Genomic DNA, 21,996 nt, shown 5'->3' with positions numbered 1-21,996 from the left:
ACTAAGGATTAACAAAATATGGATCCAAAAGAAATACAGGAAAATATATTTGTGTAAAACAAATCTAAACATATTTGGAGGTCAATTGAAAAAGGCAGAAGGCACTGAGTTAGTATAACAGGATGCAGAGGTGAATGGGCCAAGAGTGTAAAAAAAAAAATGAGAATGCGATTGCCGACAAATTACTTCAAGATGTATGAAAAGGGGGTTTCTCTAAAAAGAAATCTGGTTCCCTTCAGAGCTAGTGGAAAACCATGATGCTTTCATGTGCTTTCACAGCAATAATAAGATTCTTTAGAAGTGAAAATTCTATGATTCAATGCACATACAGTCAAAATAAAACAAAATGCAATCATTTCTTATGTTGGAGACAATCTAGAAAAACAAATTGATATTCTCTCTGTGACTTAGCAAAGTATTTGAATGTGAATTGTATACAATTTTGATTTGTCATTTAATTTTAATAAGAAATTTATTAGATCAAAAAACCTACCCTCAAAGCTATGTCTCCAGATTATCAAAATTACTATTTGAAAAAAATTTTTTGAGCTGTTTTGCTTTATGGCCCTAAACAACTGGTTTTATCTTTTAAAAAAAAAAATTCAATAAATCAGTTGTTGAAAGAAACTGAAAAGTTCTGTCAGCAAATCACAAACTTTGCAACTATCTTATATAATTTATTCAAGGATAATTTAATAGGCAGATAAATTTATAATGATGGTCTGGCAATCTATATAGATACAAAAGCCACAGGAGTCATTAATAGCAAGAATGACTATCCATGGGAATATTATTTAATATCTGAATTGAAAAGAGCGACTTTTAATCTTAACCCTGTGATATCTGTAGGTCTGTTTGTAGATCGTACTACCATTCTTTCAGGAAACATTTACTGACCATATACAATCTAAACATTAAAATAGATGTTAAAAATGTAAAGATGAATAAGATAATTCCTGCTTTCCACTCAGGGTCTCAAGCAGGAAATAAACAATTACAATGTGGTAAAGCACCAGGTGTACTATGATTACAAAGAAGGAAGACCCAGGCTTCAAAAAGAAAGTGGAATCACAAAAGGGTTTCTTACATGTGGTCGACTTGAGGGATAAGTAAAAGTTTGTAAGGTGTATAAGTAATATTATTGGCTAACATTTATAAAAGTGCTTACTATCATAACTCTACAAAGTCATCACCTTCATTATCCCTATTTTACAGATGAAGAAATAGACACAAACAGGTTGAGTTCAAATAATTTGCAAACACTGGAGCAGGAATTTAAATTGAGACATTCTCACTCCAGAATGCATACCAAAAGGCCTCTTAGTAAAATTTAAAAAACAAATATGTTATACTACAGACAGAAAAAGAGGAGTTGACAATTTAGAGTATAAAAACTGAAAGATAATAAATACACTTGGGACTTGTCCTTTATCTTGATTTTACTCTTAGCAGTTTTTGCTAGAGAATAGATGTTTCCAAAACAATAAACATATGTAGTAATTTACATTTTTGCTTGATTTTCATACATCTTATTTAAATCAAACTGACAAGAAATACAAGTACCTCTTTGTATGAAGACATAATCCTTTCAATAGCATCAGCTCCAGAAGCCAATAAATTTCGAGCAGTGGTAAAGGCTTCTGTCCGTTCACTAACCATAGCTTGTTTCTGACCATCCTCTAGATCTAAAAGCAAATTAAAAACTATTGAATTTTTTAAGTAACTAAATGTTTTATTTTATACTGAGTTTTGATTCAAGCTGTGACTCAATCATATGTGAACTTTTCATTAGTATCAGGATTTCCTAGAAATTAATGAATTATTACAAATATAGTATTTGTACCAGATTTTATTCAAATCTTCCTTTGTCTTATTTTTCTAGGAGAGTTAGAAGAATTAAATCTATAGGTATTAAGACAATTTTCATTAAGCATTCTTTTAACCCTTACCAAATTCAACTCCCTGCTCTATTACAGCCAGGTAAAAAAATGCTACTGATTCAGTCAATAAAAAAACCACTAACTGGAATCTAAGCAAACATTTCTAGTGTGATTTCTTTTAAAAGAAATGCAAAGTAGCTGACCATCATAATCTACCTCTGTCTACTCATTTCAACTTTCACCCTACAGTTCAGCAACACCCAAACAGGTAAAATTCTGTTTACTGTCTAGTATTTGCATATACAATTTCTTCTGATTTTAATATACTTTCCTTTGTGCCGAGCTCTTTCTTAAACAGTTAACTATTTAATACAAGTTTCCCTGGAAATCCTTGTCTGGCTTTGCCAGTGGACTATAAGTTATTTAAGGGGCAAAACTGTATTTTATTCACTCTTCTTAACTCACCAGAGTGTTTAGAACCTACTATTCGATGCTAGCCTAATCCGTAGCTTATAATAATCGCTCTTAAATGTTGCTGCTGCTGCTGCTAAGTCGCTTCAGTTGTTTCCAACTCTGCGACCCCATAGACGGCAGCTCACCAGGCACTCCTGTCCCTGGGATTCTCCAGGCAAGAACACTGGAGTGGGTTGCCATTTCCTTCTCCAATGCATGAAAATGAAAAGTGAAAGTGAAGTCGCTCAGTCGTGTCCGACTCTTAGCGACCCCATGGACTGCAGCCTATCAGGCTCCTCCGTCCATGGATTTTCCAGGCAAGAGTACTGGAGTGGGTTGCCAATGCCTTCTCCATTATTTTTTATTTTTTGTAAGTGTTGTTATTTTATATCAAGCAAGTTTAGTCTTGCTCTTCAAAATTATTCTCTCGAGGTCATTACTTTTATCTTGCCATCAATTTGATTCTCCATCCAGTCTTTCTACAGACTATCACCAAAGTTCAAAATTGAAAGCTATAAATTAATGAAGGAAATTAGAATAATATAGCCATATATCATAGCCACTGTGATATTTATTTCATCTGGATTTATCTCAGCAAAAAATGGCTTTTTTTTCTCCCTGACAATGCAAGTATTTAACATGTGCCCAGATATAATTATCAGATACTTTCACCTTTACTTGCTCATAGACAGCTCAGCTGAGTCTGAAAGGGATCCATGCATAATAGAAGGTAAATTCATTCAGCAGATATTCACTGAACAGCAAGATTTACAAGAAATTAGTCAAGGTGCTATAGGACATGCAAGGATTAAATGTGCTTTTCAAACTCTTTCCTTAGGGAGCTTACAGTTTGGTAGGACAGAAGACAAGTTTCCAAATAACAATGCAGGGCAACCTATGAGGAGAGTTAGTGTGATGCATTTGAAAGAGACGAAAATAATTTCTTGATGAAAGAGACAGAAAATGCTTCATGGAGAAACAGACTGTGAGTGAGGGCTTGAAGACAGCATAAAATTTTAAAAGATCACAAGTACAGCATAAGCAATATCTCGGGGAAGAGAAATTTCAAGCAATGCCAATTGAATAAATAACTTGGTCAAGTTACAGTATTGGTTGGTGGCAAGCACTGATTTTATTTTGAGAATCAGAACAACCATGAGTTCATGGGAACCTCCTGGTTTGGCTATTGAGCACTGCTTTAGAGAATTATTTTTGTTTCCCTGGAAGTTAGTTGTACAAAGAAAGGCTATAAGAGTTAGTGTAAGTAAGAAAAGAAAGACGTGATTGGATAAACTGGGAACAGAATCTTCATATACTAAAGAACATTTAAATGTGTGGCAAAATTTAGACAGCCACAAAAAATTAACAAAGGACTCTCAGCAAGCTACCAAAATAGTGATTGCTATATCAGTTAAAGTGCTAAAATAGTTTTGACGCAGAGAATCTGGCTAAACTAATTATGGGATTTTATCAGTTAGGGGTTTGAGTAACAGCTTTCACTGACAGTCTGTATTAAAAAGAGAACACTAGCACAGACAGACTGCTGTCTGGTATAGGATGCTACTTTCTATACTACTTTGGCAGACTAACACCTACTGGGTTTTATCCAAGCTTTTAAACTTGCAAATTTGTAACAAAATCACAAATAGCTCCGGAAAGATTTCATTTGATATTTTTATTCTACTAATTGTTCTTTAGCAGGTGGTTTAAGAGCAGTGCAGGAGTATTTTATCATACACACTGTAGGGAACTATGTGACTTCTATGATAAGGTCAGATTTCTTAGTGTCTGTTAGACATATAAACTCACAACCTAAAGCCCTCAACTATTTTGTATGCTAGGTAGACACATTTCATTTTCCTTACCAAATATTTTCAATATTTTTTCAAACGTTCTACATTGAAGGATTTAATAGTTAGCATTATATTCTCATCTTATTAGTATTTTCCAGGCCTAATAATAATAGGTATATATTGAAACATGGTCATATCAGTTACTATTTCACTGAAAAGATGAAAAAGGATTTTAAAATGAAGGATTTTAAAATTATGTCATAATTTCTCAAATCCTGTAGAACCGTATGATGCAAAGAGTGAACCCTAATGTAAACTATGGACTTCAGTTAACAATGTATAAATTATGGTTTATTAGTTGTAATGAACGTACAACACTAACACAAGATGTAAATAAGAGGGGAAACTCTGGTAGGTACACTGTACTTTCTGATAAATTCTCCCATAAACCTAACACTGTTCTAAGAAAATTGTCTGTTAATTTCATAAAAGTTGAAAAAGTAGGTTCTTCTTTTGTACTTTTACCCTTTGATTTATATTTGAATTTCTTTCTTTTTATTTATATTTTACCTTTGACATCTTGAAAAATCTCAGCAAAAACTTACAGCCTTATCCAACCTCATACCACATATCAACTTTGAGTAGACTGATGTGAAATGAAAAATAATTAATTTCTAAGAGATAAAATTGGACAATATCTTATGACCTTGGGTTAGACAAATATTTCTTAAACAGGACACAAAGCCATTAACCACAAAGAATTAATTGACAGACTGAATTATAGTAAAATGATTACTTCACTTAGACAAGCTGTTAAGAGATTGAAAAAGGAAGAATCAACTGGGAAAAATATTGGACATTTTGTGCATGTGTCTGACAAAAGACTTACTACAGAATACATAACAGCTTTTACAAATCAGTAAGAAAAAACATATTTAAAAACAATCTAAAATTAATCAAAAAAATTATCAGTATTTCATAAGAATGGCTATCCAAATGGCCAACAAATGAAAAAAAGTGCTTAATCTCATTTGTCAACAAAGAAATGGTAAGACTACAATGAGGTATCACTAAAAACTTACCATATACCTAAAATGAAAAATACCTGAGTGAAAAAGACTGACATCAAACACTGGCATAGAATGGAACAACTAGAATGCTTATACATACTATACAAGGTTACTTATGGAAGATTCCAAAACCAGCAAATAAATGGTCTACTACTAATAAATGGTCAGTAAAATAATTACCTTTGATGAGGCATGGCAGGGGTAGAAGTAAGTAGGGATGGGGGTGGTAGCCTTAGGATGAGGATAGGTCTGGGAAAGGGTATGAGGACTTCTGGGATGAAGGTAAGCTTCTTTTTCTTCTGAGTGGTGATTACGTATATGTGTTAACTTTATGACAAGTCATTGAGTGGTACACTAATGACTATGTCCTGTTGACATACGTATTATACTTTACAAATGTAACTACTTAGATGCATAGCTACTTACAGCTAAAAGTATGTCTGATATATATTGATAATCGCTGTTATGATAATTGGTCAACAGGACAATTCAGTTCAGTTCAGTCATTAAGTCGTGTCTGACTCTTTGTGAGCCCATGGGCTGCAGCACGCCAGGCTTTCTTGTCTATCACCAACTCTTGGAGCTTGCTCAAACTCATGTGCATCGAGTTGGTGATGTCATCCATCAATCTCATCCTCTGTCATCCCCTTCTCCTCCCATATTTAAGCTTTCCAGCTTCAGGGTCTTTTCCAATGAGGTGGTTCTTTACACCAGGTGGCCAAAGTCTTGGAGTTTCACCTTCAGCATCAGTTCTTCCAATGAATATTCAGAACTGATTTCCTTTAAGATTGACTGGTTTGATCTCCTGGCAGTGCAAGGGATTCTCAAGAGTCTTCTCCAACACCACAGTTCAAAAGCATCAGTTCTTTGGCACTCAGCTTGCTTTATGGTCCAACTCTCACATCCATACATGACGACTGGAAAAACCATAGCTTTGACTAGACGGACCTTTGTTGGCAAAGTAATGTCTCTGCTTTTTATATGCTGTCTGGGTTGGTCATAGCTTTTCTTCCAAGGAGCAAGCATCTTAATTTCACGGCTGCAATCACTATCTGCAGTGAATTTGGAGCCCAAGAAAATAAAATCTGTCACTGTTTCCATGTTTCCCTATCTATTTGCCATGAAGTGATGGGACCAGATACTATGTTCTTAGTTTTGAATGTTCAGTTTTAAGCCAGCCTTTTCACTCTCCTCTTTCACTTTCATCATGAGGCTTTTCAGTTCCTTTTCACTTTCTGCCATACAGGTAGTGTCATCTGCATATCTGAGGTTACTGATATTTCTCCTGGCAATCTTGATTCCAGCTTATACTTCATCCAGCCTGGCATTTTGCATGATGTACTCTGCGTATAAGTTAAATAAGCAGGGTGACAGTACACAGCCTTGATGTAATCCTTTTCCAATTTGGAACCAGTCTGTTGTTCCACCTCCGTTCTAACTGTTGCTTCTTGACCTGCATACAGATTTCTCAGGAGGCAGGTAAGGAGGTCTGGTGTTCCCATCTCTTGAAGCATTTTCCATAGCTTGTTTGTATCCACAGAGTTTAAGGCTTTGGCATAGTCAATAAAGCAGAAGTAGATGCTTTTTCTGGAACTCTCTTGCTTTTTCTATGATCCAACGGATGTTGGCAATTTGATCTCTGGTTCCTCTGCCTTTTCTAAATCCAGCTTGAACATCTGGAAGTTCTTGGTTCACATACTATTGAAGCCTCACTTGGGGAATTTTGAGCATTACTTTGTTAGCATGTGAGATGAGTGCAATTATGTGGTAGTTTGAGCATTCTTTGGCATTGTCTTTCTTTGGGATTGGGATGAAAACTGACCTTTTCCAGTCCTGTGGCCACTGCTGAGTTTTCCAAATGCACTGGCACATTGAGTACAGCACTTTCACAGCATCATCTTTCAGGATTAAAATAGCTCAGCTGGGTTTGTTTGTAGTGATGCTTCCTAAGGCCCACTTGACTTCGCATTCGAGGATGTCTGGCTCTAGCTAAGTGATCACTCCATCGTGGTTACCTGTGTCATGAAGATCTTTTTTGTATAGCTCCTCTTTGTATTCTTGCCACCTATCATATCTAAATTGACCTACAATATAACATTTTATTTCAATAATTTTACATTAGAATATGAGACATACTAATGTAGCAGGAGCCTAGATATAGTCTTGTTGCAGGTACACTTTTGAGAATAAAAACATCACCCATGTTACTAGGGTGTTGGGGAAAATTTAGTTCTATTCGTAAGAGCAGTACCTCTCAGTTGCTACTTCTGATGTGCACCTTACACTATCAGATTACCAATATTGGCAGCACCAGTGACTAAGCTGCTCTCTTCCTTGCTTGTTAGGTGCCCGTAATAAGATCTGGCAGGAGAGACTTATAAGTAGCTTTTCCTAACCTTTTTCAGAATTGCTCTTGATATGAATAGAAGTGGTCAATAAAATTAAAACAATTGAGATTATAGCCCCCAGGTAACTATTTCCTTCACATAATTTCAGTCTTTATCTTAATGAGAAGCAAATAAAGGAGTACTGTCTTCTGTAAAAATAACAGATTATATATAATTAATAATCAATCCCTCTTTTTCAATGATTTGCTCCCATGATTACTTGGTCTCAAGTAAGTCCCTTATAGAGTAAGTTCCAATATAGTTAATATAAAGACAGCACAGTGAAGGAGAAAAAGGCATTACACAAGGAATTATATAAAGTCTTCTATCCTTAGTGCTTTCACTAACCATTTGTGTGACCTTAGGCAGATTTGGGGCTCCTGACTAGATCACTCCTCTAAATTCCTCTTTTGATGTGAAAATGACATGACAACATATGCAATTTTGCAATGTGAACCTCAATATATTAATAAGTGTAATCTTGTTCTTATCACAAGATTTTAAAAGTTGTAGCTATATAGTATAATAAATCTACTACACAACTATTTTTCTTTTCTCCTCTTGCCAAAATTATGATAGGATAATTTAGGATTATCCTAATGATAGGATAAGATAGGATATGATAGGATAAGATAGGAGGCTATTCCTCCTATCTTCATCTTTACCACCAACTTTCTAATCACTTTCAAATGTCTTGCCCCTTTAACAATAATAATCAGACCAGCAAACATCTATTGAACAATTCTTATGATGCAGGCATTGTTCTAAATTTTACACATGTGATCTTCTTTAATCTTCATAACAACTCTGCTATAATTTCTCCCAGTTTCGAATGGGGAAACTCAAGTACAAAAAGGTTTAATGAATTGTCCTATGTCACAACCTAATAAATGAAAAAGTCAGATTTGAACCCAGACAATCTGATACCAGAGCCCACAGCATAAGAATATAATAAACATTAACCATTGCTTCCACCTAAATTCTTACTATTTGCCATGGACTGTTTCAAGGCACATTAAATATATTATATATAATTTCTTAACAATTCTTAAAATACATTATTATTCCTACAGTTAAGAAAGGAAAATTTACGCATATACAGTTTCTGCAACTTTCTCAAGGATGAATAAAATAGCAATCAAGATTTGAACAGTAGCCTGTTTCTTCCTTTATTCTCTTTCTTTCCTCTTTTCTACCTTTTACCCTTTTTCTCTTTGCTATTGTTCTCTTATTCACCCATTTTCCCGATCTATTTTGCATTAAAATATATAGTATCATGCACTTCATTTATCTCTAATGTAAGAGACAACTCAGGGCCTAAGCATAAATTAAGATTGAAGACTAGATTAGAATGAAAGTGAAAGTGTAAGTGAAGTCGCTTAGTCATGTCCGACTCTTTGCGACCCCACGGACAGTAACCTACCAGGCTCCTCCGTCCATGGGATTTTCCAGGCAAGAATACTGAAGTGGGCTGCCATTTCCTTCTCCAAGATTAGAATAGATAGTATTTAATTCCAAGACCCAAAGCCTCAAAAATAATGTCATTATCTTAAAAAATTAATTATTTTGTCAGAGTAAAATGATAACTTAATATTTTCATGTATTATATCATTATAAGTCAAATATATTTAGTAATTATATACACACAAATATTACAAGGATATATACAGTAATCTTAGAAATTACAATATTGAAGCATAGTTTCATAAAAATATCATCATATGAATTCATTTTATTCTTCTATGAAATTATTATATTGCTTTTCTTTTCATAAAGCTTTCTTTTGAAAAGAAGTTTTAAGAATTATTTTGTTTCACTTGCATCAAACGGACTATTATCACATTTTCAATCTAAAATTTTAATGCTGTTTTTTAAGTTACTATGGTACTTTCTAGATTCATAGTATTTATTTTTAAACATCTTATTACATCATCTACGAAGTAAGACTATTAGATTTTTGCATACATTGTTTACTTCTTACTGGTCTCTGTGGTGTTAATTTGTCACCATTAATAGCTACATTTTCTCTGCTCTATGTTGAATACTCCAAGGTTTTCTAATAAGATCAGTTCTTCTAAAGGCTAAGAACAACATCATAATTTTGTTATTAGGGTAGTTTCTAATATACATTATACACAAACCTTTAAAATGTCCATAAACTTGTACATATTCACTATAAATATTTGACAATTTTGCTAAATTTCTTAGTAGAACTAATCTTAAGACCATATAGGTTTGTGTCTTTTTTTCTCTAATACTCTTTTGGAAAAGCAATTTATTTTATTTCATTATGAAAAGATTAAATTTAAAATACTAACAATGCCCTTTTCAATATAAACTTTTTAAATGATTAAAACAAATTTTGAAAGCATTAAATGAACAGGTAGAATTCAGTTTTCCTCGTGGTCTAAATACATTGTCTATTAGACAGTTGAGCTGTAGAGTACATTTGGTATATATATCACTTATCACAAGGGACTGACAAATTCTACTTTACCAAAATGAATAAGTTTAGTTGAGAATGACTCAAATTTGACAAGTGTTTTTGTAAGAATTGGTAAAGCATTAAAGTACTGTTTTAAAATATTAAAGCACATGGTAATTTTTTTGTTTTTTATTGGATGACTTCAAACAAACTGTTAATACTTAATTCTGTACCAAAAATAACTGTAAATAGTGTGAATTCTGTTACATTTTTCTTAGTGTTGCCATTTGTTTTCTAGGCAATAATTATCACCATGTATTAAGAACACTGATGTTCTTGATACTTTTTTCTCCTAAATTCTCACAACAGCACTCTGAAGTAGTCTTTCTGATACAGAAAGGAATACATCTGATACAGATGAGGAAACTGAGGTTTAGACAGTTTAATTAACTTGACTAACAGGACACAGGCAAAAAGAGGGAAAGCAGAGTTGAGCAAAGCTCTGTCTCACCACAAAGCCAATGTTTTTGTCTAGTTCCTTCAATACTAACACCAAGTTTGGTCAAATGATTTTTAAAGAGGAAGGTGAATGTTTTACTTTGGAGAGACAGAGGAAAATTCTTCTTTTTTAATTCATAACATCTGTCCTGCCAATTAAGACCCAAACTCCCATCTCAAATATTACATAACATTTTAATATTGTCCTCCTTGTCCTTACATTTCTTAGTTGTCCCAAAGGATGAAAAATGTTGAAGAAAAAAAAAAACCACTGAAACAGTGATAAGATAGAATTAGACACATGCAACTTTACAACCCTTATCCCCTCAATATCACCAAATAGGAAGTTATGTAATATACTGCCTACAAGTAGAGGAAGCCCTGTTCCATGGAATGAAGCACTCCCTGAAACAGTATTATTGATTGTTTAAGGTAGTCAACCGACTCTTCAAATTACAATCAAGGCAGATCCAGTTATAGAATACTTATAGACTAAAAGCATGTTATGTGCAGAACTGAAATTTATAATATATGGTGAGAACTATTATACTCTTTTTGAAGGTATTAATTTGTGTAGAGTTTAAATGTAAACTAGAGAAATATTCTTTACTAGGCAGTATAACTGAAATTGCTCAAGATTAACCCCCCAAAACACTACATCAGAGGTTTCTGAAATACTGCAGAGCTGGAAAGATCTTTTGAGTCACTTCTTGTAAACAGTTGATCTTATTATTGGATGTTTCAAAGTTTCCCATTGTTTCTGACCATTAAGGACTATAGAATGATGGCTACACAATTTACTCACACAACTCCAGCAGTGACACTTTAAAAAGAATTAATCTGAAGCATATATTTAATATTGAGTGTAAATGTCATTACCACCATCTGCAAAGCCAGTTGCAGTGATAATAGGTACAGCCACCATAATTAGTCCACTGCTGCTCCAAACATACTTCATCAAGAACTGCTCTATCATGATGTACCATAAACGTTTGGATAAAATGAGGTTCATCTGATTTGCTAAAGCTTTGTAACTTTTCTGGAGTTGGTTCATTTCTACCTATGGAGAGAAAAAGAGATAAGAATTAACCTAGTATGAACTATAAAAATAAATAATGTATGTTTGAGGACTTTCTTTAAAGATAATTTCATATTTCTCTTTCTTAGTATACTCTTATCTGTGATTCTAACAACCAATAAATACAGATTATGTCAGAATTAGCCATTATTTCAGTTGTAATCACATCTAAATTATTTTTTAAATATCTGATATTCAGTATATATAATTTTAAATATAAATACAGACAAGTGATTTATACTTATGGTTTCAAACTTATCTGTATAAGATGTTAACACTAAATGATAATCCATAAAACATGAATAGCTAGAACCTTGTCCTTGATCACACAAAAAATAAGTGAAAATAAACACATGACATGTATACGTGTAATTAACCCTACTTTTGAGAACTCAATTTACTATGTTATGTCTAAATGCAAGAAGCCTACAGCATGTTATAATTTATATCACTGAGTTCAATGATTCAAAATAAATATGATTTATACAATGTATGAGGCCAATTTTCAAGTGGGAATATAAGTCCTAAATCTGCTTTAAATTTTCTTCTTCAGAATGGTACTACTAAATTTTTAAAAATAATTGATGGTTTTGAAAATTAATTCTGCTTCATAATCATAATGCCATTTCAACTTTAGAATAATTTACTGTTTAATTTGCCAGGTCATTTGTATTAAGATTTAAAGATTCCTGTCATATTTAATATTCTTAAATGGACTGCAAGTTTATGTAATTAGGTTATTCTAGGGACCTGCTAAATGTTGAAAATCTTTAATATATAAAAATATTCTGGAACTCCTTTTTCCTTCTTTGTCTCTGATCTTTACTTTTCCCTCAAAACTAGGCAAAATTTCATTTCACTATCTTTTTTTATTTGTCTCAAAATATGATAAGTAATGAAAATGCCATTTGTAAGTCACTCTCCTATACTTATTAGAACTAAGGAACTCCATCATTGACCAGTCATGCAAAATTGTCACACTTGTCTTCTCATATGAAAGCACTTTTTTTTTCTCTTGAAAAATAAACAAACAAACAATAGCATCCTAAATTTCCCATCTCAGTGGAAGCATGTTTACTTAGCTTTAAAACATATATTTTTCTTCAGTGTTCTAGGACCATCTACTTAGTTAGGATTTTAGTTTTAAGAAAATTCTTTGGAGATAATTCTGAGCATGTTTAGATAAGTAGAGCTTTTTAGAGTGGTGAAAATGTTATTCTCATGAAACTTTAGAAAAGTTTTCACTTAACATATAATTCTTTAACAGCTTATGATTAAAAAGGGTAACAAAGCATATATTTTAATACAGCTTTAAACGTCATAAGAATCCAAAATGCTAAAGAAATGAGCACAAAAACAATACAACAGATGGTATCCGGCACTGCAGTGGCAGTTTGAACAATCTCACATTTCACCCATCATATTAATTTCTTTCTTACCTTATGCCCTCTGTAAAAGGCAATTTCTTCAACATTGGCTATGATTCTGGAGTGCACGTACCGCAAATAGCCTTTTCTATGAGCTTCTTCAGCCACCAATTTACCAAATTTGGGAGAGCAGGCTTTTAACACTTTAGCAGTGGCATATACCACAAGCCCTGCTAAAACAGTGGGCCCAATTGGGCTTGCTCCTCTGGATGTAGCAGTTTGGATAAGTGTATAGGAGGTTAGGATTACATCTAAAATAGGTTTGGTCAGATTGGAGTACAAGTGAGCCACCGACTGAGCAAACATCATAATATCCTCAGTGAGAGACTGGTCAGGGTTTGCCAGCCTCCCATCCATATTGATCACCTTATAATAAGTCTGATTCGCAAAATAGGTCTCATAGGCATGGTCTACTAGGCGAGTTCTGAAGGCCAAGGCCAGTTTGCCCTCCAAGTACCTTATTGCACTGTTGACAAAGGTGGCAGGGATGGCAATCATAAGCCACTTGATTAACTTGATGATGAAAGTCCGAGGCTTCTTTTCCACAATGCTTTTCACAATTTTTCCATCCAAACCTGCTACATAAATAGACAGAAAGGTTCTTGAAATTAGAGCTACCGAGTGGAGGCAGAGCCATCCTGTTTCAGTGGTCACAAGTTTTGGAAAGAGAATTTTCCGAAGTTCTAGTAGCTGTTTGAAAAAATCTGCATTCACTCCAGGTGAAGGTTTTTTACAAGTGGCCTCGGTGCAATGCAGTATTTCTCTGTTCTCCGCAGCCGGGTAAGCGCCTTTTTTCTTCCTGTGGCCAGATTGCTTTAAATGCTTGCCAATGATGGGATAGAGGGTTTTCAGAGCATATGCTGCAGCTACCACACAGGCAGCCCTTTTAGCAGCCCTTGATCTGGTCCATTTCACTCGATCAGCTGCTGCATTTAGCATATGTATCATTTTCCCAGTTACCCAAACCAGCTTCAAAAAGAATTGGTTTTAAAATATCATACTCCACAGGAATCCCCAGCAAATGTTTCAGAAAGTTTTACAGCGTTCCATAGTTTGCAGCGTTTCTCCTCTTCTGTTATTGTTTTTATTTTTAAAAATTTTGTTCTGTGACAGATGCTTCAGAGCTCAGGCTCCACCGCGTCTACTGGGGATGATTCCCTCAGAAGCTCAAGCTGCACGGAGCAGCCCCAAGCTCCTCCCTCTCAGGCCCCTCATTGGCTATAAGGACGAAGGGACCCTTGGAATCCTCGCTGCTTTCCTCTGAACCTTGAAAATGAAGAGAGAGCAAAACGAATTATATCCTTAAACAGTTCAGAGTTAAATGTCTATTTTTGGAGAGGTCGAATCAGGGCAGCTGCTGGCGACAAAACCTGCCTAGGCGACTGAGCATGCTCAGCGTCACTTAGAAACCCATAGAAGTTTCAGAAAATACATCACTTCGCTAAGGTTTTAGTAGATACCACAGAGGAAGAGCAAAAAGAAAGGGAGATTTCCAAGAGCTAAAAAGGGAGATTTCCAATGACGGAGAAGGAACCGGGGAGATGACAGAGTAGAGGATCAACAGATAAAGGGTATGGAATGAATCTGAAAGGGAGAAGAAAGTAGCATATGGGAGGGGCACTGGAAAAAAACAAAGTATCAAATATTCGGATCTGTTTTTCAGCACTCTCCCCTCGCCCATTTTTTTTTTTTTTTTAGTGTCTGTAATTTCACATGAAATCCCAGAACCTATCAAACAAGTTGTATGAGGCTATTGTTTTGTAAATAAATGGGAGATGAGTCTTCAGTCTAATACAAAATAATTCTTTGCTATGACTTCATTCCAAAGTTTACTTGTCCTTATAATAAAAATCTTCAAGCCCCATAACTGCTATTCTTAACAATGGAGATCTGATACACTGGTGATTATTTAGAAAGTGACTATTAAATAAATGAGAGCAGTGTTTCACTTCTACCACCCCTGTGTTTTTAGAGTTAGTGCTTGGAGGAATGTGCCTTTATATTCAAAAGTTAACCATTTGGGAGTCAAAGGGGAATTAGATGATAGAAATAGCTTCTCTACCATCTTGCTTCATTTTGCAAGAGTTCCTTGTCTTTTGTAAGCTTGTTTTGTTTGTTTTGTTTAGGTTTAGAGGTAATCTACTTCCTATCTCCATTTTGATTATTTGATAAAAATCAAGTGTTCAAAAATATTCTCAGCATCTCTAATGGAGGACTAAACTGTAAACAATCAAGCAAAATTGTGCATATTTCAAAAAATGTAACAGACATATTTTTTAGGCAAAGATGAATTATTCTCAAAAATGCAAAAACATTTTTTCTTCTCCACCCCTCATTGACCTCCCTGCCCCACACACAACACACACACACATTTCTAGTCAACTGGAATCCTGGGAAGATGTCCATTGAATGAGAACAGAAGTTGGCAAATTACAAACCAACCACTGGGCCACATTTGTCCCACCAATTTTTATGTAGCCTATGAGCTAAGAATGAATGCTTAGTAGCTTCAGTTGTGTCCAACTCTGTGTGACCCTATGGACTGCAGCCGGCCAGGCTCCTCTGTCCTTGGGATTCTCCAAGCAAGAATACTGGAGTGGGTTGCCATGCCCTCCTCCAGGGGATATTCCCGACCCAGGGATTGAATCCGCGTCTCCTGCACTAGCAGGCAGGTTCTTTATCACTAGCGCCACCTGGGAATAGTTTTTACATGTAAACTCTGGCTGAAAATACACCAAAAGAAGAATAATATTTTGTCCATAAATAAAGATTTATTGGAACATAGCCACACCCATGTATTTATTTATTGTCTGTGGCAATAGAGACAATTAGGTAGATGAAATAAAGCTCAGAGACAGAATTGCTGCTGCTGCTGGTGCTAAGTCACTTAATTAGGTAGATGAAATAGAGCTCAAAATAATTATTACCTGATCCTCTAAGGAAGTTTGTCAGTCCCTGTGCTAGAATATTAAACCTGTCTCATTGTCGAATGATCTTCACTATTCAGTTGACTGTGACTAAAGAACTATTGTCACTTTTATAAGTAACCATAAACATTCCTCCTTTTCCAAATACTTATATGACTTCCAAGAATCATCATAGGTCTCTGCATTTGTTTCCATTCAATTCAGCAGATTTACTAATATACAAGTGGCAAATTCATGCAAGACTCTGATAGCTGGCCATATTAGCAGCATAATCTATCATTCCATTAAGACTTTCTAAGTCTGTACATAGAGATCATAGTGCCATTTTTATTTTCAAAAAAATTTTTGTTCCTAATCCCATGCTTTTCCAGTGTCACAATAAGGCTGCCTTACATTTATAAAATTGAATTCTTTATGTCACATCTCCTGACCGTGACAGGACATGTTAGGGTCAGGATAAATGGAACTTGGGGTATAGGAGGATGTTCAGTTGGCAAAACATGATATACAGAGGGATGCATGGATCAGAAAGCAGTTGGCAGTCAAGGGAAGTGGCTTGCATCACTGGCGTAGGGCAAGATCAGGGAAGAAGCAGGGCAGTGGGAAATCTACAAGCTAAGAAAATTAGAGACCTAAATACATAGGCAGGTCAGTTTACCAACTGAAAGTGAAACTCAGGTACAGGAAAAGCTTTTAAAGCCTAGAGTGAAAGACTTATTAGAATGAGGAAATGGGTATAAAGAAAATAATCAAGATAGAAATTTGGTTACCATAAATGTGGTACAAGGAAAGTTGAAGTTCAGTTACTAGAACTGGGAAAAGGTTAATATAAGATTTAACCTATTGTAAACCACTAAAGTACAGACCTAACTATCACCACTTAAATTCCACAACCCCCCTATAACCCCACTCTGCTCCCAAAGGCTAGGATTGATTGGAGCTCCTGAGACTAGACTCAAGCCTTCAGGAAAGGCAGAGATGGTAGAAAACCAGATAGGTAATTCCAGTTGGAAACATATGCTATTTAAATAAGAAACTAAGAATGTCAAGGTCCTTCTTTCATAGTGCAATTTAAGCAACAATAATTTTAATTTAGTTTGTGTTTGAAACTAGAGAAAAGGGAGGTGGAAAAAAAATCACTTTTTACTATAGCAAACATAGCTTGTCGAGTTTACATGTTTTTATGTGGAAAAGTAAAATTTTCTTAACAGGGGAGGAATAATCTTAGAAAAAGATATTGAAAGTAAGTAAAAATTAAAAATAAGCAATAAGATTAAATTAGTCTGTTCTCAAGTGTGATACTCTCAATGTCCACGTCAAAGTGGACACTACCAATGTTCATTTAAGCAGAATTAAATACACTTTATAAATGATACAGAATATATACATATATTAGAAAAAGTATGATTTATAAACTGTAAAACATCAGAAATAATTTTTATAATAACTGATATACATGTACTAGTATATAAATAAAAATATATCATGCAGATAATGCATGTTTATGTTTTTAGATAGTAAGTCTCCAGAAAGTAAATGATTTTTAATAATAATGATAAATTAAGATTTAAGAATTTTGGATGGATTTTTTCAACAAATGCTAAATAATATTTTAGCCGTGCTCTATTTCTTTCTTGAACTATTTCCTGACCCAAGAATTACTTAATTGCCCTCTGGCCCAAAATAACTCAGTATTTGACTCATTATCTATCAATTGTGCTAACCTTTTTCATGTGAGGCATAACATTGCCAATGAAACCTTAGGTCAACATTTCATTTGTTACAAATAATACTTAATATCTAGTCTAATTCAAACCAATGATAGACGTACTTCACTGAATTTTTGTTATAAAAATCAGTACTTATATGATTATATATGAAGAATGGAATGGCAACCCACTCCATTGTTCTTGCCTGGAGAATCCCATGAACAGGTGAGCCTGGTAGGCTACAGTCCATGGGGCTGCACAGAGTTGGACATAACTAAAGCAACTTAGCCCATGATTATACAAGATGCCTGCCCTGGGACATAATCCTATTTTAGGTACTATTTCCTAATGACTGAACAGAAAATGTATTATATTTGAAATTATGAGATATTCTCCAGGTTAATATATTCAAGTATAACACATAAATGAACAGTAAAACTCAATTTTGTTTTGAGTTTTTTCCAGTAAAGAGTTTAAAGTCTTTGGGCTTTTATAGCTAAATCAAGTTTTGATGTGGTGTTCTCAAAAAATTACAAAATATACAGACTTTTCAATTACTATAGTGCAATATTTCTAATAACTGTTTACTGAATATTAAAACTAAAAATGAAAGATTTTAAAAGACTTGGAGAATCGGTATGTGGGAATGGTTGGATCTATAACTTTGTCCTCGCTTTCTTTTTCTTCATCAAGGCTGGTCTTTGACCTGAAGAAAGGCTGAGTGAGACCAATAGAGAACTAAATAAAATTACAGTGTAGGTGGTTTGAAACACTAACCCTGTGGCCACAGTCCGGTATTTCATTTACTTAGGTTTCCCCTGTCTGAACGGTTAAAACTGTTGTGTTCTTCCTCCTTGACGTGGACTAATTGCTTTCCCACAGCTTCGCTTCCGGCTCTGTCAGGATAGGTTCCCTGCAGAAACAACAGAGGCTGCCCGGAGGCTGGAAGCCGCCTACCCCAGGCCGCAGAGGCTTTCGGGAGTCTGGGCCATACTGCCCGGAGGCGAGAAGGAGCCATCGAAGGCCAAGGAACTTGTCGCTTAGCGCAAAACGAAGACGCCGGAGCGCCGGCAGTCAGGACCCCAGTGTCTCCTCGCTCCGAAGTTTTGAGGAGATGAATTGGGTCGGGGGTTCCCGGTAGGTTGTTGCCGGCGCTTGATTTTAGCCCTTGAGTCCCTGGATATTCATTCCCATAATGGCGCTTCTTTCCTAGGCCCTGGAGGGCAGTGCACAGACTTAACTGGAAAGAACTTGCCAGGAGTGGGTTTTTTAATCGTTATCCAACATGGGACGGCATAGCGCGAAGTCTCTATTCCTAAACCAGAAGCAATCCAGTTTCTTCCCGCTGTTTCCCAAGGCTTCACACGTGGAGCCACTTTCCATGAGGTGTACCTGCTCTCTGTCCTGCGTCCTGCTCTAATGAGGCCTCTCAGCACCTGATCCTTTTTCTGCCTTCATTCTGTCCTGCCCTTCTTGGGAGGGGTTTCTTGGGGTCAATATGTAATCTTTTCATGAACTTGCTAAGTATTATGGAGGAAGTTGCTGCCCTTAAATCCTTTAATGGGAGGCGGGATCAGCATCAACCATAAAAATCCAGTATAGTTTGTTTCCAAGGAAGGTAGAATAAACAGTTTTTACTTTACTAATTTACAGAGAATTTACAATGTATTTTGTATTTAGAAGTAAAACAATAGGTTGGAAATTTAGTTTTATATAACCTATTCATTGCTGTTGACCTTGAAGTCCACAGGATGGAAATTATGTAGCCCCAGAATTTAATTTGATCAAATTCCTTGATGAAAAAAAATTTGTTGTGATTGAAAGTGAGCCATTAAATACATTTTTTTAAACAAGTAGACCCAGGACAGTAGTATATGGATGTAATATAACACATTTACATTCTAATGAATTTTATAAGAGGAAAGACATCTTTTGCATTCACCAAATATTGTAACTGTGCCCAATAATTTTAGCAGATGCATTTATCCTTTTGAAGAATATGTTAGCATTTTGTTTTAGAAATTTATCATCATTATTTCTGGCTAGAAAGTAAGTTGTAACATCAAACTTACACTTTGAGAAAAGTGAAAATTCTCATACAGGCTTTGCAAGATTACTTGATATATGATTATAATTTCATACAACTTGATTATAATATTCTTTAAAATGTGACTGTTAAATAAGTTGTTTCACAAATGCTGAAGCATTTTAAAATGTATTACATTTTAAGCCTGAAAATGTTGGTGCTATTCTTACTCTGTCATATATCTCAAATTTCTGATTATTCAGGGAGTAGTATTTGGGGGAGAAGGAAATGGCAACCCACTCCGGTGTTCTTGCCTGGGGAATCCCAGGGATGGGGGAGCCTGGTGGGCTGCCATCTATGGTGTCACACAGAGTCGGACACGACTGAAGCAACTTAGCAGCAGCAGCAGCAGCAGTATTTGGGGAGTTGCTATTGGGAGGATTTAACTAGAGCATACCACAAGAAATTTGTAGTCAAAGACTGTGTTTCTTAAAGTGAGATAGTACTGTACCTAGAATTGTTAGTTACCAGGGCACTTAAGAAACCACAGAAAAAACATGACAGACACATCTCTTTGGAGCATCAGTTTTACTCAGAGATAAGAGGAAAATAATATTTTAAAATTTAAACTATCTTGGATACATTATAGAGTAAATTGCAAACTCTTGTGAAATTTTAAGATAAAATATGCAATTTAAAAATAAATTTTCTCATGCATGGTGAGTGTGGAAGGGGTGAATGGACTCCTTAGGGTCAAACCCAGATTGATAATGAAACAATGAGTATTTCCACTTTCTATTAATACTGTCGACAAGATTAGTTGATCATGGTGTCTGATCTTGAGACCCTAAAGGGCCTCGGAGTCCCAGAAAAGGCTTAGTAATCACTAACAGCTTATTGGTGCTACTATAGAATACAAATTTTAATTATTTTACTAGACCATCCTGGACTACTTATTTATTCTCCTCTGATGTTAGGATTGTTCTGCAGTTGAAAATTTTGAGAACTATTAGGAACTTAAAATATAGACAAAGGAATTAACTGGAGAACATTTACCATGTTCCCTCAGAACAACTGCTTTGTCATAATATTCAACATAAGTATTCAACAAATATGTCCTATTTAAGGCACTGTTAGTCTTTATAGGGGGATTCAGATATAAAAGGATATAATTTTGGCCCACAAAAAGAATATGTAGTAAAATGGTGAGATTAGAATTAGGTAAATGACTATAATAGTGGATAAATAGCACTTAATATCTAACAAGCACTGTTCTTTTTGTATATTAGCTCATTTTTTTCTTAACAAGAACCCTATGAGCAAATGTATCCTCATTTTAATGATGGGGAAACCACTAATGTTAAGTGACTTGCCCAAGATCACCTAGCTAGTCAGTGGCAGAGTTAGGTCTTGAGAACACTGTGCTTAACCACTGTGTGTCCTAAGTTTCTTCAGTCATGTCTAACTCTTTGTGACCCTGTGAACTGTAGCCCACCAGGCTCCTCTCTCCATGGGATTCTCCATGCAAGACTACTGAAGTGGGTTGCCATTTCCTCCTCCAGGGAATCTTCCCAACCCAGGGATCAAACCAGAATTTCTTAGGTCTCCTGCATTGGCAGGCAGGTTTTAAAGATGAGTCTTGTAAAAGTGGCCTGTGGATAAATAAAGGGCTGTGGATATTTAGAGAACTGAGAAGCAGGAAATTATATTAAGCCTTGACGGACAGCAGTACTGCACAGAACAAACACCACGAAGAAGCAATGAGATACAGGTTCTTAAAAGTTGAAAAGAATGTAAGATAAATAATCAAATTGGAGACCTAATCTTTAGTAGTAGTTCCTGGAAGAGTTGGGTTGAGGAGGGAGGTATTAAAGAACTTGGAAGAATTATTTAACAGATAGTAAGGGGGTCTGTATAAAGACAGAAAAACACTTAAGGGACCTATACCTTTTTGTCAAGGGAGTGAATGAAGCAGGCTATAGCAAGTTTGTTTTGGTCATAGCAACTTGATGGCATGCATTAAATTGAAGCAGAGTATCTTGTATATTATAGGAACCTGATATATATTAAGTTTAATTGCAGAATCATCTAAATAGGAGGATCTTTACAGTTGCAAAGGTCTTTACAGTTTTCCTTGGCATAAAATAAACTTGGCATTTGACTTTTTGCTGCTTTTCACTTTAGTGCTCTACCAGTTAGTTATACATAACATGTCTTTTGTTGTTAGGGAAAGGACTATGAAAGAAGTAAGGTTCCCTTATATTCCTTTTTAAACTACTTGTGTTTTCTTTAGTGTTATGGCTTGGACATCTTTGTAAAATGT

General features: G+C 35.1%; 2 protein-coding genes across 4 annotated transcripts in view; one reads left to right on the top strand and one right to left on the bottom strand.

Annotated features, from left to right (window-relative positions):
* The window catches only part of ABCD2 (ATP binding cassette subfamily D member 2), a 94,309-nt gene extending 80,155 nt beyond the window's left edge, over window positions 1-14,154 (bottom strand). The window contains exons 1-3 of one of the 2 annotated variants that reach the window (NM_001434994.1): window positions 13,024-14,154; window positions 11,386-11,566; window positions 1,564-1,685 (exon numbers count right to left, since the gene is read on the bottom strand). In NM_001434994.1, coding sequence (NP_001421923.1) covers window positions 1,564-1,685; window positions 11,386-11,566; window positions 13,024-13,959 — 1,239 coding nt within the window. In that variant the 5' untranslated portion in view covers window positions 13,960-14,154. Of the gene's footprint in view, window positions 1-1,563; window positions 1,686-11,324; window positions 11,567-13,023 lie in introns of those variants that run through there. The other variant, NM_001099037.1, reaches the window with a different exon arrangement.
* A 4,480-nt stretch (window positions 14,155-18,634) lies between these two features.
* Window positions 18,635-21,996, top strand: part of C5H12orf40 (chromosome 5 C12orf40 homolog) — an 83,330-nt gene continuing 79,968 nt past the window's right edge. Inside the window, exon 1 of one of the 2 annotated variants that reach the window (XM_059886928.1) lies at window positions 18,635-18,784. In XM_059886928.1, the coding sequence (XP_059742911.1) occupies window positions 18,762-18,784 (23 nt within the window). In that variant the 5' untranslated portion in view covers window positions 18,635-18,761. The remainder of the gene's footprint in view (window positions 18,785-21,996) is intronic. The other variant, XM_015471037.3, reaches the window with a different exon arrangement.

Source organism: Bos taurus, chromosome 5, assembly GCF_002263795.3.
Source record: "Bos taurus isolate L1 Dominette 01449 registration number 42190680 breed Hereford chromosome 5, ARS-UCD2.0, whole genome shotgun sequence".
Classification (NCBI taxonomy): domain Eukaryota; kingdom Metazoa; phylum Chordata; class Mammalia; order Artiodactyla; family Bovidae; genus Bos; species Bos taurus.
Note: the sequence above shows the minus strand (reverse complement) of the source record. Positions and strands in the feature narration are given on the sequence as shown.